Below are 18,048 nucleotides of genomic sequence, written 5' to 3' on the forward strand. Positions count from 1 at the left end.
ATTGTGCCATTAATAGCACACACTGTTCCACTGTCATCTGTGTTAGACTCTGGAAGACCAGGGTTTGAATCCTCACTCAGCCATGGAAAGCTGCTGGGTGATTTTGGACAAGTCACACTCTCTCAGCCTCAGAGGAAGGTAAATGGCAAACCCACTCTTAACCCGAGGATTGCTATTGGTTGGAAAAAACTTGAAGCCACACAACATTAATGGCATTCCAAAGTTGAAGATACAAACTGCATAAATGTTGCTATGCTCTAGCAATGTAGAGTAATGAATCCCTGACCAAAAAGGGACCATAGAAAAATTATATTATGGAGCCTTACTGAAGTCAGCAGCGATGATTTAAGATAATGTATTTCCATGAACAAGTTAGAATTGCCCTTTATTCTTATGGATTTTGTGTGGCTTTAATAGATTTAGGGAGGATAACATCAAGTAGATTATTATTTTTCATTATGTTGAATGTATGGCTTATCCAGATGGCAACCTCTTATCCAGTAAGGGCATAGAGTGGTAGAGTAATAGTTACGCATGGACACAAAAGGAGAAACATCTGGCTGTGTTACAGTAGCCAGATGCAGACTGATGACATCTGCTGAGATTCACTAGGGTCTTTTGGAGGTATCCACAGATGATGTAATACCTACCTCCTCAAAAACTTATGCATTTACATCTGTGTATATCCCTAAGAGGATTCCAGCCAGTGAAGGCACCTTCCATTAACAAAACGATTCTGTTTTAGGGTTTGATAGTTGACAATGTGATGGTGATGGCCACTTCATGACTGACAAGAGTTTGCCTCATCCCCAGTAACAGTACTGTCTTGTAATCCCAAGACTCATCTTGCATTGAAGGGATATATGTGAGAAGCAACAAATAGGGAGAAGAAAGTGCAAAACATCCAAGTATTTTAATTGTTCCCAATGCTCCCTGGGGGCGGGTGGCCAAATTTGACATACCTTGGGCCTACATTTTGTTTAAAAGAATTGATCCAGGATTTCTGGCGTAGGGTTGTGGCCCTCCAAGATCACACCTCACCAACACTGACAGTTGCCCACCCCAGATTTAAGTGATATTTCATCTTAATTGTTTCAAGGGGAGCCTGTTTCTGAATTATTTAATGCTTTCTCAGTTTCGCATATTTTAAGCCAACTATGGGTTAGTTTGAGAGGCTGGACTTACTATGAATGCTTATTTTTGGAGGACTGGAGGAGCAATCCACAACATAAGGGTTTATCCCCATAAGCCAGCAGCTTGAGACAGGAGGTGTCCGTTTACTTAGTCAACCAGTACTGAGTTTTGTTTATAAAAACTGCTCATAACCTTGTAAAGGAACTCTCCAAAGGTCTGAATTCTCCATCTAACAGAATTTCAGATGGAAATTAATCCTTACATTGTTTCTTCCCAATTCCAGGGAGTTACAAGTTCAAGAAGAATAGCCACACTGAAGTTAAGAGAAGCTGAGAAAATGGTGGAAATGAATCCATTCCTTTGCCCTCTTCTTTGAGCTGTCTTTCATTTGTAGGTGGATCATGTCTAAATAAGAGACAGACTTTTGAGCAATGGAGAAAATTGTTCGTAGGGCACTGGCTGGCCCAGGTTGGACTTGGCTACCCATATAGGTGCAATTCCAAAGCTGCTTGTGGTAGTAAGAGCCGGTTCTGTGAATGTTCAAAGAAGTCATGAGCTTGAGACTTTACAAAGATGCCCTGGAATAATTTGTAAATTATCACTTCTGTGCTCACATTCACTACCTTTGGGCAGGAGAACAAAGCAAGCACCTTAAATTGTCTAGAATTCTGCCTTTTTTAGAACAAAAGATTTCAATTAAGCATCTTAAGGGAAAATGAAGATTGAGGATGTTCTGAAGTGTGTTCCATAAACATGATGCACTTTTAAAAGTTCCCTCTAAACACACATGTGATTATTATATGTAGATGTAGGTACCTGTAGGTAACTCACAAATTTGAATATGGTGAATTTGCATTCTTAATAATGTCAGTGTACAGTAGTCAGCATGGATATTTTGACAGTGATTGTAACTAGGAACAAGATTTTGTCATGCAGTGTATCTGTTTTTCTGTTCAAAACAATATTAATTATTTATTTAAATATTCCAAGGTATGTGCCACTGTACAATGTATTTATCATGCCTTGCTTTAGAGAATTCTATATATCTTTAAAGAAAAGAAAATCTACTTATATCAGTTTAGAGGAGATGTGTTTAATTTTTTTGAAAAGTATATTCAGGAAACACTTATCTGTATGCTTAATATCTCAACAGAGCATTATTAAGGGTGTTTTGAGAAAATAAATAGCCAGAGTTTTACTTCTAGGTTTGTAATAAAAATCTCAAAGTAATATCAAAGTAAGAGAAAGTCTACTTTGAAAATATTTTCACTTATTACTGTAGTTGCCAGTCTTTTTTTTTTTTAAAGAAAAACTCCTTTAAACTTAGAAAACTTAGAAAGCATACTAGATAATTCAGTTTCATTTTTTGGTATAAATCTTGCCATTTCTGTTTACATAGAAGTACTTGTAAAAATCTGTATATGTTTGCAAAATCGTGGGCTTTGGATGTTTTTATAAGGCTGATAGCACTGGCTGTAACTTTTCTTCTTTTTGTTAATATACTGTTAAAAGCAATTTAATATTATCCATATAAAGCATGTAAGAATTAACTGAGCACTGATGTTGCCTTACTTTCATTAACTATAGTTCAGAATTAAGTGTGCAGTCACCAATTCTGCAAAAATCTTATTGTAATGAATAAGGCTTGCTTCTAAGTAGAGCCAGCGTGGTGTAGTGAGTGTACAATTATGAGTCTGGAGATTGGGGTCTGTATCCCCACTCAGCCGTGGAAACCCACTGGGTAACCCTACGTAAGTCACACTCTCTCAGCCTCAGAAGGAGGCAAAGGCAAATCTTCTCTGAAGAAACCTTGCCAAGAAAACCCAGCAATAGGTTCGGCTAAGTTGGAAACAACCAGAAGGCACACAACAACAAAAACAAGGCAAGTTTAGGGTTTTTCTGTAAGCTCTTTACACAAGCTTCACAGAACCTTCAGCAACAGCAATGCACCTGCCGTCGACTAATCTCGTCGTGTTGAATAAATCAAGAAAGGAGAGTGTTTACTTAAGTAAAGTTCAAAGAAAGCAGGATTCTGAAAAAACAGTTTGAACCTGATTGGAATGTAAAGTCATAATCAGATTGGATATCTTACAAAGCTTAATTCTCACTGCTTACAAGATGTACTGTCCACCTCTCATATAAAAAAGACCCTCCACGTCAATGAAGAAGCAGTAGGAGGCTGTCATGAAGGGAAGAAAACAAATATAACTAATTATTTTAAACTGAGAATTTGGAGTTAAAAGGAAAGGGAGGTTGAGATGTCAATCCAGGAAAGACTGTTTGTTTATTTTAGTCCCAGGAAATGGTAGAGAAATAGTTTGTTAGCAGAAAGAAAGACATTTACTGATGGAAAAGAAACACAGCTGTGGGGCGTGTGTGTGTGTTTGGGGGGGGGAGTTACATATATACATGGAAACAGTGCCCTCCTGAGGGGAATTCTAGATTGTAATTGCTTTGCCATCAAGAATTTAGGCAAGTGATGGGGAAAGTCAGTGCTTGGACTAAATGCAACACTTCAATTATGTCCCTTGTTAGAGCTTACAAAAGGGCCTCCACAACTACATAGGGCCTGTCAATATCCTACAAGAGGGTGACTTCTGGTATCCTATCCATGCTGCAATAACACCAGACTGACAATTTGGGATGAAAAGTTACATTAGACTTTAAAACTAGTGCTGCGTTCCTTTTATGTCAGTCTGGATGTAGTCTAAATTTAATTTTGTTTGGCAATTTTTAAAGTTAACATATTTTGCTAATAGGGCATGCTTTTTGGCATTCTCCTTACCAGATTATTTATCCCATCTAAATTAATGAAATGATGAAAAGAAAATGAACATGAACTGGTATTGAATGGGAGTAGATAACCTTGCAAGTCTTGTATTTAATCAACTGTTCAAACTTGGAACCACACAGTATTTAGCAATATTCTAGTATAAAATACCAAAAACAAATAAATAAACAAACAAACAAAAAACTTTAGCCCAAAAACATACATCTTTTTTAAAGCTATATGTAATTATTTACAGTGGTAAGAGATTTCCAGGATGCAACCATTTTAAAAATATTCCCTCTTAGAAAAGTATAACTTTGTACTGGAGAATTGTACAACATTATACACAAGTCAAAGCAAATTTGAACAGCTTTACAAGCATCAACAATCAATACTAAAACAATATTCATCATTCCTGAATTCTTCAACAATCTAAAATGTAACTCCAATGTAGCTCCAAAACACATGGTCCTGTTCCTTTATGGGCTTTTTCATTCTGGAAAATCCAGCATCCACAGAAGGGAAAGTATTTGAATTTTTTGTTGAAAAAGTCAATTGTTTCTTTCATATAGTTCCTTCTTTTTGAGTTTGCATTGGCTTGTAGTATACCTATGACACTGGCAATGCCTGTAAGTGTTCAGCAAAATTCACAGCACCTTGGGCAGCAGACTTTGCAAGATGAACCTTAAACAGTTTGTTCAAGTCTTCACTGAGAAATGACTCCTCTGGTAAAGATTTGCCCTGAAACGAACAATGGTTATAACCTTGTAAACAGATGGGAAGAATACAACTATAAACTAAGTTAAATTGTTACATTTTATGCAGCACTGTGTTGGTGTAAAAAAAGGGATGTGGAAAAAAACAGTACCTTTTTCTTTGGAGCCACTGATGGGACACGAGGATTGAAAGCCATTCCTTTCATACTGTAAGACTCAAAATGTTCCATAGGTGACCTGTGGTAGCAGTAATACAAAGTTCATCTTTACATTTACTACAGATTAATAACATTTACTACAGATTATGTGAGCTCTAAGCAACTATGTTTTTTTAAAAAATGAAGCACTACAGTTTAAATATATGAATCCAGACTGGAGATCTAAACAGCTGCTTTTAGAGAACTCCCTCTTTTCTCATCACTAATCATGAAACTCCAGGATTACCCCATAAAATCCTTGACATTTAGGAAGATTTTTGACAACCTGATCCCTTATCCCTACTCCCTCCCCAAGCTAAATGCTGAATTTAAAAAGGGACTTTTCATTCAAGAAAAGAACATTTAAATTGGTTTTGTCTATTAATGAGAATAAGTGATGATCACTAACTAGTCTGTAGAAAGAGGAAACAAGGAGCTATAGCTTTCCTGCCTTTTTTGTGGGTTTCCCAGAACCAAAGGACTGTCTATTGAGAGATAACAGGATGCTAGATCAGAGTAACCAGCAAAGCTCTTATAAACTGAAGAGTACCTTACATCAGTGAATTAGCTTCTATTCCAGCCCCCAAAACATCAGAGCCACTTAAATGTTTTTACAGTGAATCTTTATCATTCTTCCAAATAATAAATAAAACATTTCTCTCACCTCCTGCTAAATTCATGCCCAAGAGCTTGTGATCCTTCACCTGGAGCACCAGCTGCAAGATGAGCTGCAAATTTCTGAACAACTGGATGATAGTGCCTCTGAAAAAAAGTTTATTTAATTAATTTCTATAGTGTCTTTCTCCCAAAATGCGACTCAAAGCAGCTTCCAAAAACAGCACATTAAAAATGTTTACAATAAAAATTTAAAAACAATTTTTCCACATTTATAGTAGTTCCACATAAAATGCTATAAAAACTTTAAAAGCCACACAAAAGTTAAAAACAGATAAAACCACACAAATAAATAAAAACCTTCCCTGCTTAACAATGAAAAGCCTGCTTAAATAAACATTCAACTCAGATAGCGAGCACTGTACTTTACTTTTTTTCTATATGAATACAATGAAGATTGCTATTTGACCAAAATAGCTGGAAGCAGCTGATTAAAGATGCTGAGGGGGAAGAAGGATTGTAACAAAAACAAACATGGTCTACCCCTCCATAAATGCCAATTTCAACACCCATGAATAAATTATGCAGTTGTTTAGTTCAATTTTATACAACCCAAATTATTTTTCAACAATGTCTGCTTATATATAGTTGGCTCTCCACATTTGCTGGGCCTGGGGGCACAGGACCCTGTAAAAGTGATAAAATGCAAATAAAAAACCCACTATGTTTTTACCTGAGAGAACACTTCTCTAGGAAAGTCTAGATCCTCCAGTGCAACTCAGTAGTCAACATCTGCCAAACATTGACCACAGAATCATGCTGGAGGACCTATAAATGCCTAGAGAAATGTTTTCTCTGGTAATCTTCAAGTCCTCCAGCACAACTCTTTGGTCAATTTCCAGCAGAGTTATGCTGGAGGACCTAGAAATTCCTAGGCAAAACATATTAATACCGCAAATGTGGAGGGCCGACTGTATATACTTATGGCCTAAAAAACCTAAAAAGCCACATTAAAAAATAGAAGTCTTGAAATATTTCAGCAGTTCAAAAAAATAATAATAATAATAATAATAATAATAATAATAATAGGTTTTATTTATATACCGCCCAATCACTGGGAATCCGAGCGGTTTACAATAGAGGGGATAACAGTTCCCTGCCCACAGGCTTACAATCTAAAAGACACGACACAAAAGGAGAAGGGAATGGTGAGGGAGGGAGGGAATCAGGTCCAGCATTCTTCTCTCCCTCTGAGGCCTGGACCAAGGCAGGTGGATCGGAGGGAGGGCTCTTCTTCTTCAGGCTAGCCCCTGGTGGAACTGGGCCAGCCTACTCTCTCCCTCAGAGGCCGAAAGATAATGTGTGAAACTCAAGATTTTCTCCAAGAAGGCAAGTCCTGTGCCACTCACCTGCAAAGCATGCAGTTCCCACAGTGCAGTATTCTGAGCATTACAGTATTCTGGCTCATCCAGCTCAGGATGGTAAAGTCCACTTCCTTGAGATTCATTGTCTAACAGAAGGTCAGACTTCGGAAATGTCTTTAATATCAAGCAAGGAGTTAATTAAAAAGAGTAAATTACATGTAAAATGGGACAATGTTTATGTGCTTTTTGCTATGTTTTCTTGCAAAATAAATTAGTCTCCCTCATAAAAACGGATCAACTAAGGCCCTTAAACATGTATGTGCCCTACTAGATGCATGTTACCTGTTAAAGATTAAGATGTTCCCAAACTTTGGTCCTCCAGATGTTTTGGACTTCAGTTCCCAGAATCCCCACCACTGGACAAGCTGGCTGTGGCCTCTGTGAGCTGAAGTTGAAAGAGCAAACTTTGGGAACCTCTGATCTAGTACAAAGTAAACTGCAACTTACTAGTCTTCATAGATGCTCCAGCAATTTTCAAAACATGGTAGGAATATTTTATGTGTGAGTCATCTGTTCATCACACTGCAGGAATGTTTTATTTCTACATCACAAAAATGGTTTATTTCTATCCCACACATTTATTCTACGATGGTCTCTCACATTAATTCCCAACAATGAAAAAAGCATAATAACCAAATAATTCCATATGAAGTCCAACTTACATCATTTAAAACCAAAATCTAAACGACCATTTTCAAACAGCAGCAATTAAAATATTCCAGCCTTTGATTAAAAGCCAATAATTAGCATCAGCTCACAGGTTTTTCTTGAAATATTGTGTTTACTGAACTTTCAGAAGGTCAAGACAGAACTGACCTGGCCCAGCCAACCTCTCTAAAGGAGGAATTCCAAAGAACAGAGGTCCCCACTGAAAAGATTTCTTGTTTCTACCAAGAAGCAGGGACTCCTTAAAAATCTTAACATGACATTAAGGTTATTAAGAAATCATCCATCTTCTAATTGGTTTAGGCCATTTAGAGCATTAAAAGCTTAAGCCTAGCTCTGTGAATTATGTCTAGAATCTACCCAGTAAAGTATGGCTTCTTTAGTATGTACGGTACTTCCACTGCTTTAAGTCTCACTATTAAACATTCTGCCACACTGTTTTATGCAGAGTTTACATCAGTCCTGCCTGGAGGTAATGAAAGCATTGCTGCAACAGCCATGCTGTCATTCTCTAAAAGTGGTCACAGCAGGCATACCAGCCTTAACTAATAGAAGGCACTCTTAGCCATGGCTACTCTGGAAGAAAAAATAAATAAATCAAGCACCACCTCCACTTCAAACCTCATTGTACAAGTGTAGAACCAAAAGAAGAACCACAGCTCTTACATCCACTAACACACCACCTTTAGCATCTCTACTGTTTCTGGAATCAGAGTACATTCACTAGCTAGATTGCCAAGCTACACTCTTATAGTACTGCTATTCCATTGTAACTGCTCTGGCTTCCTCCTGTTGCATTCTGGGATTTGTAGTTTAAGGAGGTGCATTTAGAATTCTCAGCCTGAGAGCTCTTAGGCCTCACTGAACTACAAACTTCAGAATGCAACAGGAAGCAGACAGAGCAGTAAAAGTGGAATAGCAGCGCTATAACAGTCTTGTTGGGTAATGTGGTCATATTCAATCCATCACTATTCTCAAGCATACATGCAAATGATTTGGCTACAATGCAGCACACAAAACAGTATTTTTTAGCAAACTGGTCTTGAAAGTTAGCAAGTTCAAATGAATCTTGTCTAGTCACTGGACTAGGAGAAAACCTTTTGTTCCCCAAACATTCTGGACTTCAGCTCCCAGAAATCTCAGCCAGCCATACCAATAAGAAGAGATCTTGGGAAGTATGGTCTAAAATGGGTGGGCAGAGTGTGGCCTCTGGGCTGCATGCAGCTCCCTTGGAATCAATCCCCCCCCCCCCCCGCACACACACACAAATTGCCTCTGGAGTGTGTGGAGGACATTCCACCACATTGCCCCTTGAAGGCCCCCAAGAGTCACAAAAGGTTTGCAAAATTATTTTTTAAAAATTATTTTGTCTTGACATGCTCCAAAATGCCCTCTATGTGGTGTGGGGAACATTTTCACCACAATTTTGGCTCTCCCTGGGGCAATTTAGGGCAAGTAGAGGCCTTTTTAGAAACAGTAAGTGGTTTCTGCTCATGTTCTGCTGTTAAAAATGCTCAGCATAAAATGGTCCAGAAAGGCCAAAAAACATGTTGAAAATGCCCCCATGTCACCTAGAGGGTATTTGGGGAAGAAATGTTGTGGGAATTTTGGTGTGGAAGTGGATGTAGCCCTCCAAGATCTCCTGAAAGCCAAAGCCTCTATCTCTTCATAGTCTAAAACATCTGGAGGGCCACAGGTTTCCCAACAATTGCTTGCACCTTTGAATGTTAAAATACAACATGCAGAACTGTGTGAGCTTTCACGCAAAGCTTAGACATTGCAGAACTCAACAGGACTGTATTCACAACTCTATCAGATCTCAACCATGCTATTGGGAACTTACATGCATTAATGTTCTGTTGGTCGCCAAGATACCAATACTGGAGTTTGGAAGGACCTGGAGAGCTAGTGTAGAAAGGCGCTTTATGAAAGCAAGAGCCCTCTGCTGGGACACCTGTTTCCGACGCTTAGTGAACATCACATCCAGGCACTGCAACATAATTGCTACATCTTCATTTGTAGCACCTGAAGCACAAAGAAATCAAAACACTGCAAATATATCAACAATAAACTTAAAGCATCCCCTGTTCCTGCTGTCCTTTTAACTTATTCAAGTAAGAATCACCAGTTAAGTATCAAAACCATTATTGTGCAAATGAAGATACACTGCAAAATTCCACTAAGGATTCACCTGAGGGATATTTTTCAAGTTTACTTCCTTGCTGAAACCTTGAAATCTGTTTTCTATTCTGTTACAGATGGGTTGAAAACACACTTTCTATTTCCTAGACTAATTGAAACCATGACTTTTCATCCCACCTACCACAAAAAGAATAAAAGAATTCAACACTTTTTTTCTTAACTACTGAAAGACAACCACAACCTGTGGTGTTAAACAACAAAGCCATTTCAATTAGCCATATCCCTTCAAAAACCATCAATACTCAAAATACTGAAAACAGTAATTACCCGCATGTAGCATAAACAATGTCTTGTAAAGGTGTGTGTAAAACTTCAAGGGGTCGATGTTAAGGACGTCACCTGCCCAAAATAATATCAGTTAAACAGGTTTGTTTCTATGGCTACAATAATTACTAAACATTGTATTTTCCTAAGTGGCTACATGGCTTAATTTCCACTGGTGACAAGAACACCAGGGACTGAAATCTTTGTAGTATATTTATTTGCAGAACATTTATTTGTATTTGTATAAAATACATTCCAAATGTTCAAGTAGAGCTCATGTGAAGAACAAAGAAAACAAATGAAAATACAATCCTATCCTAACAACACAATGAAAACTCCCTTCTGAAAGCTCCTTAGAATCTGCTCCATTATGCTGGCTAGCAAGAGAGACCAGTGTTACAAAAAAATTAAAAAATTAAAAAATAAAATGAAAATACTACATCTATGTCAAATAAATTATAATAAATAAATAAACTTCATTCTTACACCTTGCCTTTCTGCTGCAGCAATCAAGGCAGTTTACATGACTAGAATATGTTGGAATAATATATTCTTTCAATAAATAAATTGACCCCCCCCCCCCTTTTTGAAACAGGATTAAATACAATACCGTTTAAAAATTAAACCTGTTCAAATGACAGCAATTTTCTAGTAGAGGCAGTGGTTGCGTAAAGTAGGGAGAGTAGAGAAATTAGATTGAACTATTCTGGGAAGGCCTGCCGGAAGAGATCCGTCTTGACAGCTTTTTTGAAGCTGTCTAGGCTGGTTATTTGACTGATCTTCTCCAGCAAGGCGCTCCATAGTCTGGGAACGGCAGCGGAGAACATCCTCTGGGAGGCTGCCGTTAGTCTGGTTTTTATGGGTTGCAATAAATTACTCACAGAGAACCTGAGGGTGCAGGGCGGATTGTACGGAAGTAGGTGATCCCTTATATAGGTTGGACCTAAGCCATGTAGGGCTTTAAAGGTAATCATCAACACCTTGTACTGTGCCTGGAAACCAATAGGCAACTACAGAAGAGATTTCAGTTCTAGTTTTACCAATGATCAGCCTGGCTGCCATGTTTTGTACTAACTAGTTTCTGGACTAGGTACAAGGATAGCCCTATGTAGAATGCATTGCAGAAATCAAGTCATGAGGTTAACAGTGCATGCACTACAGTTTCTAGGTCCCTTACTTCCAGGAAAGGGCGCAACTGGCATATCAGTTTGTCCAGCAAAACAATAGCATTTGTGTTGAACACATTCCAAACTTGTTCTACAAACAAATCCTCTTACCTTGACCAGATAAAATGTGGAAAGCGGAAAGAATGCAGTGCAAGCTTTCTCTGTGGCTTAATGCCTAGAAATACAAGAAATCACAAATCTGTGTCCTTTCCATTTGCCTACAGGTACACATCCCATTCCTGACAATTCATATACATCACTTTTCCTACTGTTGTTAGCAGTTAAGAAAGGGCAATCTCATTTTTTTGGGAGAGGGAAGAGATTAGGCTATCCACCCCCACTCCTAGACAAGAAAAAGGACCACTGATATACAAGAGTGTAATCTTGGCTGAGAACACTCGTGGATGTTACTGGACTGAAATTTCCATCTGCCCTAGCCAATACAGTGAAAGATGACAGGAATTATGCTCCAACAACATCTGGATGGCTACAAGTTGTCCACCCTGGGCACTAACCAAAGTCATTTCCCTCATTAGATAGGATATTAAACTTACTCCTGACACAATGAGTGAATGTAAAACAAGCAAGAGATCATCAAAAAATTCCAGGTTTATGAGATGAGCAAACCTAAAAATCAAAAAGAATGAAACACATGATTTAAAAAAAAATATTCGGGGAAACACAAAACACTTTGTTTCAATTTTCATTCATTTCAAGTATCTGCAGTAGCTTTCTCATCACACACCATTTGTCCTGACCATTTTATGACCAATTGTCATAAAACAGTCTTGCCACTTACAGAAAACTTTTGTAGACTTTCCCCATGGCTAAAAAAGCGGGATTCTGACCCTTTGGGATCATTCTCTACCAGCTTTCCTTGTGCCAAAGGTCAGCATCCCAACAAGAGATCTTTAAAGCACAGACTGACAGCACCCTGAGGACCAAGGCAGTAAAACTTTGGTATCCTGACCTCTGAAGGTTCCAGATGTTTTAGCACCTCTATATCTACAGAAAGCTCGATTGGCCAAGAGTATGTCTTCTGATGTTACATAACTTTCTGCCATTCTAAGTAGTAAATTAAACCCTTGTTAGCTGGATGTAGCCTGGTTCATAGCCACTACATAATGTTTGTTTTTGTTGTTGTGTGCTTCTGACTCATTTACAACTTACGGCAACCCTAAAAAAATCTATCATGGGGTTTTCTTGGCAAGATTTGTTCAGAGGGCGTTTTGCCTTTGCCTTCCCTGATGCTAAGTGTATTTGACTTGCACAAGGTTACCCAGTAGTTTCTATGCCTGAGCAGGGATTCAGACCCTGGTCTCCAAAATCATAGTCCAACACTCAAAAAGCTACACCACACTAGCTCCACTAGATAATGAATGAGTGGATTTTCACAGGGATGAGAGAAGTCCAGCATAGTGGTGGTTTGAGCATTGGACTACGACTTTGGGCATCAGGCTTTCAATCTCAATGTTCAATCTCAAGCATAAAAACCCAGTAGGTGACACTGGGCCACTCTCAGCCTCAGAGGATGGCAGTGGCAAACTCCCTCTGAAGAAACTTGCCAAGGATACGCTATGATAGATTCTCCTTAGGGTCGCTGTAAGTAAACCAACAACTTGGAGGCACATTATAACAAATAAGATGAGGGCAGGGGAAATTTTCTGATAGAGAAAAATTTGTAGATTTTTAAAAAGGCAACCTGATTGCCAATTATTATTATGATGATGATGATTATTAGCTTTATTTATAAAGCGCCATAGATGTACATGGCGCTGTACAAAAAACAAATAAAATCAAGAATATCTAAAAAGCCTGCCTATGGCGTAAAATCTAGAGGTTAAAACAACAGGTTAGAAACATCATAAGAAAACAAGTTAAAACAGCAAATATCGAGTCAAGCATCAATATTTTGCCAATAGCAAAATAAAAGTGCTCTATTTATTGTTATTAGCACTGATTAATCAAATATTTATCACCGGTTAAAACTGATTAAACATATTTTAATCAGAAATTAACTTAAACACCATTAATATACATTTAAAAGATTTAAAAATCAAGAAGAAATTAGCTCACTTAAGCAATCTGTGAATTGGGCCACCCCAGATGCCCACCAATAAAAGGGCCAATCAGTCATACACACACTTCACAATTTTGGCTTGTTGTGATGTCCCAATACACTAGACTACAACACAAAATTATTCTGAAATCCTTACTTTGCAAGACCTTCTAACACAGCAGGCAAGAGGGGAGACTTTTGTGCTTTCTTCAGTATTCGGAAGTAAGTTAAAAATACAATATTCAAGGTTTCTGTGTGCTGTAGAGAAAAGCCAGACAAATGAAAATTCATGGAATATTATGACGTTCATTTTAATTAAGCTTTCACTTTGTATTTTATTCAATCCTGCCATCCCATCCCAAGCAATGCAGTTATTTTTAGCAATATCAGGTCCTAGTTAATGGTTTTCAGCATCATCAGTGACAACAGTGATGGCCATAATATAATCAGCACTGCAATACTTCATAATGTTGAAAACCAACAATTACTGAATTGTTCAAAATGAACAAACCACAACTCTTTTATTGCAGTCTTACAGTCTCTAAACTACTGTAATTAGCAAAAGCTATGAGTAATATAGATTTACCCCCAAATTCCTAATTAGGTGTTTAATTATGCATTTTAATGAAGTGTTTAAGAGCAAAGGCTAAGTTCTGCAGGATCTGCTCTTATTTTACTAGAGTGTAATAAGTAAAATCTAACACCACACCATATACATGCAGGGGAAAAGGTTACCAGTTTCAGTTTTTTCTCTGTACTTTCTGAGGCTTCTGCTTCTAAGAGTTCTCGCTCCAGTTTCTCTTCTGCTTTCTTCCACTATAAAAATGCACAAATCTTTTACTGTATAAGGCAACAAACATTCTTGCAATATTGACAAAATTAAGTTTTTCACATGAAATATTTCCTATACACTAAACAGGGGTGGCCATTTTCATTTTCTCCCAGCTCTCCACAAGCTGCGCTTCACCTCCCCACATCCTTCATACTGAAAATAAGTTTTGGTGTCCACAACTCTGACAGGTCCAAGGGCCAATTCCCTATCCAGGCAACATCCCAAACAAAAAATACCACAAATCCACTTCCAGTTTGGAAAAGTGGATGACTTTTTAAACAATTTTAAACAGTACCAGGAGGACCATTTTAAAAGCTAATTAACTTGTTTAAATAGTGAATCACACCTCCTGCAGGTATCCAGAAGAAGCAATTTGCTCTTTGTTTGCCATAAAAATGGGGTTGGGTGGGGTGGGGTATCATGCAGTCCCCCAGGACTAGCCTTTGAGGATACGAAACAACACACTGGGCACTATTTTCAGTTCAACTGAAACAATTTCAATAATACAAGGAAAATTTGTTCAGGTTAAAAATCTACCCTGAAACACACAAACAAGGGATAACTGGTGTCAATTCAACAAACAAAGCTGTGGTTTACAGTGTGCTGGCAGATTTGCCCAAAGTTCTGAATATAAAGGGCCATAAAAATGGTTAAAGAAATTTCAGCATATTCAGTGGATTTTCTCAAGTAAATGTTCTCAAATACAGCTTCACCCTCACTAAAAGTAAAGGTAGTCCCTTGACATGAATGTCTAGTCGCAACCAACTATACGGGGCAGTGCTCATCTGTTACTAAACTGAAGAACCAGCGATGTCCGGGGACTGCTCTGGTGATCATGTGGCCCGCATGCACCGAACGTTGTCACCTTCCCACCGAAGTGGTACCTATTTATCTACTTGGATGTATATGCTTTTGAACTGTTGGGTTGGCAGAAGCTGGGACTAGTGACAGCACACCCCATCATACAGCACTCAGGCGTCAAACTGGCAACCTTCCAATCATCAGAATTGACATCTTAACCACTGAGCCACCGCATCCCCTCTAACTAGATCATTACAAAAATTGCTTTTGCAAGTCCTCTTGGAATCAAAAGGGATTTGCTGCAAGGAAGAAACTCAAGGCGCCCTTGCACCAAGAAACACTTGATGCAGCCAGAACTAACAAAGTAGCTACAAATTCCTTTGCTGATCAACCTCCAATGATGTTTGCCCAGCACAGCATTAAAAATACCTTTCTTTGCATCCTTGAGAGATTTTTCCTTTTTTCTTTATAGGACATAAATTTTTTCTTTGGTGCAATATCTTCTGCATCTTTCTTTACTTCTACTTCCTTAATTCTTAGATGAAGTAGTGTCATTAACACCTAAAGTTAATAAAAAATATTTATTTCTCAAGTTAGTAAAAATAGATTGTGTTAAAAATATTTTAATTTAAGATTATTTAAGACATGCACATTCCTTCTCTCATACTGAACTCCCTAGCTGCCATTTTGCCAATAATTAGGAAAGAACACAAATAATCTAGACACAACTAGAAAGCTTCTGAGTATGTTTGCTGGTAAATCAAAAAGGAAATTAAGCAAGGGGGGAGCAAAACACTTTAAAAGCCAGATCCAGAAGCTTACCTCTGGTCGAACATCATAGTTTCGGCTTTTCACAAGCCCAGAAATCACCTTCACCACACCAAGTGAGGCAAAGCCTAGTTTATCCTGCTTGAAGAGGATCTTTACTGCATCACAGCACATTTCAGAAACCTGGGAAATTTCAAAGTCATAGTTTTTGCTTAAAAAGTCAAATCATGATAGTCACCACTGCTCTCACAGCTGATATGAGATACCTACCTGCTTTGAAGCATCATTCATGAGTGGAACAATCAGAACAATAATGTTGTTGTGGAAGTTGAAGTGAGGCAAGGCCACCAGCAGCTCACACAGGCACTTCACTGCAACCTCTGCAAGGCCTTTGTACGCTTTTAGTGATACCACATTACTTTTCTTCAATTTCCTTTGCTTCCAGTCTAAATGAAACATTATGCAAAACCTGAGTATTTTCCCTTGCTATATTTTGTAATTACTAATATTTTTTGTGCAAAAACCTATTAAGACACACACAATCATATCCTTTAAATACTCATTGGATTATATCTGAAGCAACACCTGTGAAATGGCTTCCCCATTTCTATTTTCTCCAGAAACAGTTTAAAGCCCCCTGAAAATTCTCTCCTAAAGGTTGAGGGATCCACCTGAAGGGATTGGGCTATGGTATAAGAGAGGGGGCAGGCTGAGAAAGAGTGGGACTCCTTGAAAGTTGGACAGATATTCCTTCCATCAGAGTGTGCTCTGCTTGTCTAGCAGAATGACATCACAGGATGCAATTACCGATGAGCTTCTCTTCCTAACTTCCCCCTTGCAATGATGGCCAAAATCCAATGTTGAAGTGAGGCAGCATGACAGAACTTCTCCCACTCTTCTGTGATTTTACAACCAAATCCAGAGGGTTTTCCAGCCCTCTGGTATAGGATTTGGGTGCCCAAGAGGCTGCAGTGGGAAGAGAACACCCATACACATCTGATTTTGCTGAAAAAAGCACATCCTCTGTATCCTGGGAAATATTTCACCCTGTTGCCTGAAAGAAGGCTTAGCATTTATTAGTGTCCAAAAACTAGACACAAACACTAGCAGTTCTCTTTACTGAATTATTTCCCCGGGCACAGTAACAGGGACTCCATACATCTCAGGTAAACGCATGTGAAAACAATGGGTAAGACTGAAAATCACCCTATTCACTACATTCTTTCTTTTAGTTAATCTCAAAGGTGCTACAAGATCGCTCTACATACTGATTCTACAGACTAACATGGATATATCTTTGAATAGTATAATCCAGTTTATATATATTAGTCTCTAGCCAGGTTATGTTTAGAACAATTCTGCTTTAGGGGAAGACAGGCTATTAGGAAAGTTTGACCATGGCGTCGATCTACAATTCAATTATGCTACAAGAAATTATAAACCTCCATTACTCCTGATCACTTCTGAATAAATTAGTGAATCATTCTTGTAATGTCTACGGATGAACTGACTCTTGTCATTAACATGAATAATGATCCAAATTTAAGTTGTAAATAGTTTGAAAGAACCAAAAACACAAAGAGGCTGAAGTGTCACCAGACCAAATATCCTGGCCTGGAGAATATGCCTGAATATGTAATTTTATTCTGATTGTTCATTAGTTCCTCATGTCTCACTTTTCCATTGCGTACTTGTATCAGAGAAATTCAAGTATGTAGTTTGCTTCTTGCTGATTACCCTACGTCCAACCAGGCATCATACCTTTCACAGTCTGTTCCAAGTTTTCTAAATAAAACTTGTACTGGCTCACAAGGCCTTCTTCAAATTCTCTTAACTTCTGTGTTTCTTTCCTAACCTGTGGATAGGCAAAGAAATACTGGGTAAATTCACTATATGATAACTTTAAAACATTTTAAAGTCCAGAAGACATTCTTTATGCTACAGTACAGTAAGCATATATTTGTACAAATCTGAAGGCACAACCATGAAAAAAAATATCCAAGAAGCATTTTCTCAATCAGCTGCGGATAGCTCAAATGTAAAATATTTACACTAAAAACACTCTGACACTTATTTTCAATATGTATCTGAAGTAGGTCTTCTTAACTGTATGTGTCTAGTGCAGGGAAGAAAGTAACAGAACAATGTTTTACAGGTAAGTGTTTTAATCATAGATTAAATTGTATTTTAAAGCTCTCAAGTACAGTGGGCCCTTCCCTTACGCAGGAGATCCATTCCGGACACCCTCCCCCCGCGCAAGGCAAAAAATGAGTATGCTCAAGACCCATTGAAAACAATGAGGCTTGAGCATACAGCGTGGCACTCTCGCCATTCTTTTTTTTTTAACAGCACTGCTTCAGCGTAAGCTGAAAGCCACATATGGTGCAGGCACACTGTATTTTAACTGTATTTTAATTTTCAACCCACTGTATTA

At 38.2% G+C, this 18,048-nt stretch overlaps 2 protein-coding genes across 4 annotated transcripts in view; one reads left to right on the forward strand and one right to left on the reverse strand.

The window, feature by feature from the left end:
• LOC149318685 (1-phosphatidylinositol 4,5-bisphosphate phosphodiesterase epsilon-1-like) overlaps positions 1 to 2,617 on the forward strand; it is a 206,843-nt gene extending 204,226 nt beyond the window's left edge. The window contains exon 34 of the mRNA XM_089510269.1: positions 1,418 to 2,617. The gene's annotated coding sequence lies outside the window, so the exon portion shown is untranslated. The remainder of the gene's footprint in view (positions 1 to 1,417) is intronic.
• Positions 2,618 to 4,128: 1,511 nt separating this feature from the next.
• Positions 4,129 to 18,048, reverse strand: part of LOC149318686 (nucleolar complex protein 3 homolog) — a 30,115-nt gene continuing 16,195 nt past the window's right edge. For all 3 annotated transcript variants that reach the window (XM_089510272.1, XM_089510271.1, XM_089510270.1), the window contains exons 8-21: positions 17,376 to 17,469; positions 15,885 to 16,060; positions 15,669 to 15,797; positions 15,276 to 15,407; positions 13,949 to 14,029; positions 13,371 to 13,471; positions 11,709 to 11,781; positions 11,266 to 11,329; positions 9,992 to 10,063; positions 9,366 to 9,547; positions 6,842 to 6,970; positions 5,482 to 5,579; positions 4,773 to 4,857; positions 4,129 to 4,645 (exon numbers count right to left, since the gene is read on the reverse strand). In XM_089510272.1, coding sequence (XP_089366398.1) covers positions 4,514 to 4,645; positions 4,773 to 4,857; positions 5,482 to 5,579; positions 6,842 to 6,970; positions 9,366 to 9,547; positions 9,992 to 10,063; positions 11,266 to 11,329; positions 11,709 to 11,781; positions 13,371 to 13,471; positions 13,949 to 14,029; positions 15,276 to 15,407; positions 15,669 to 15,797; positions 15,885 to 16,060; positions 17,376 to 17,469 — 1,548 coding nt within the window. In that variant the 3' untranslated portion in view covers positions 4,129 to 4,513. The remainder of the gene's footprint in view (positions 4,646 to 4,772; positions 4,858 to 5,481; positions 5,580 to 6,841; positions 6,971 to 9,365; positions 9,548 to 9,991; positions 10,064 to 11,265; positions 11,330 to 11,708; positions 11,782 to 13,370; positions 13,472 to 13,948; positions 14,030 to 15,275; positions 15,408 to 15,668; positions 15,798 to 15,884; positions 16,061 to 17,375; positions 17,470 to 18,048) is intronic.

Source organism: Sceloporus occidentalis, unplaced genomic scaffold (assembly GCF_023333645.1).
Source record: "Sceloporus occidentalis isolate IW3139 unplaced genomic scaffold, rSceOcc1.0.p SCAF_2, whole genome shotgun sequence".
NCBI classification, from domain to species: domain Eukaryota; kingdom Metazoa; phylum Chordata; class Lepidosauria; order Squamata; family Phrynosomatidae; genus Sceloporus; species Sceloporus occidentalis.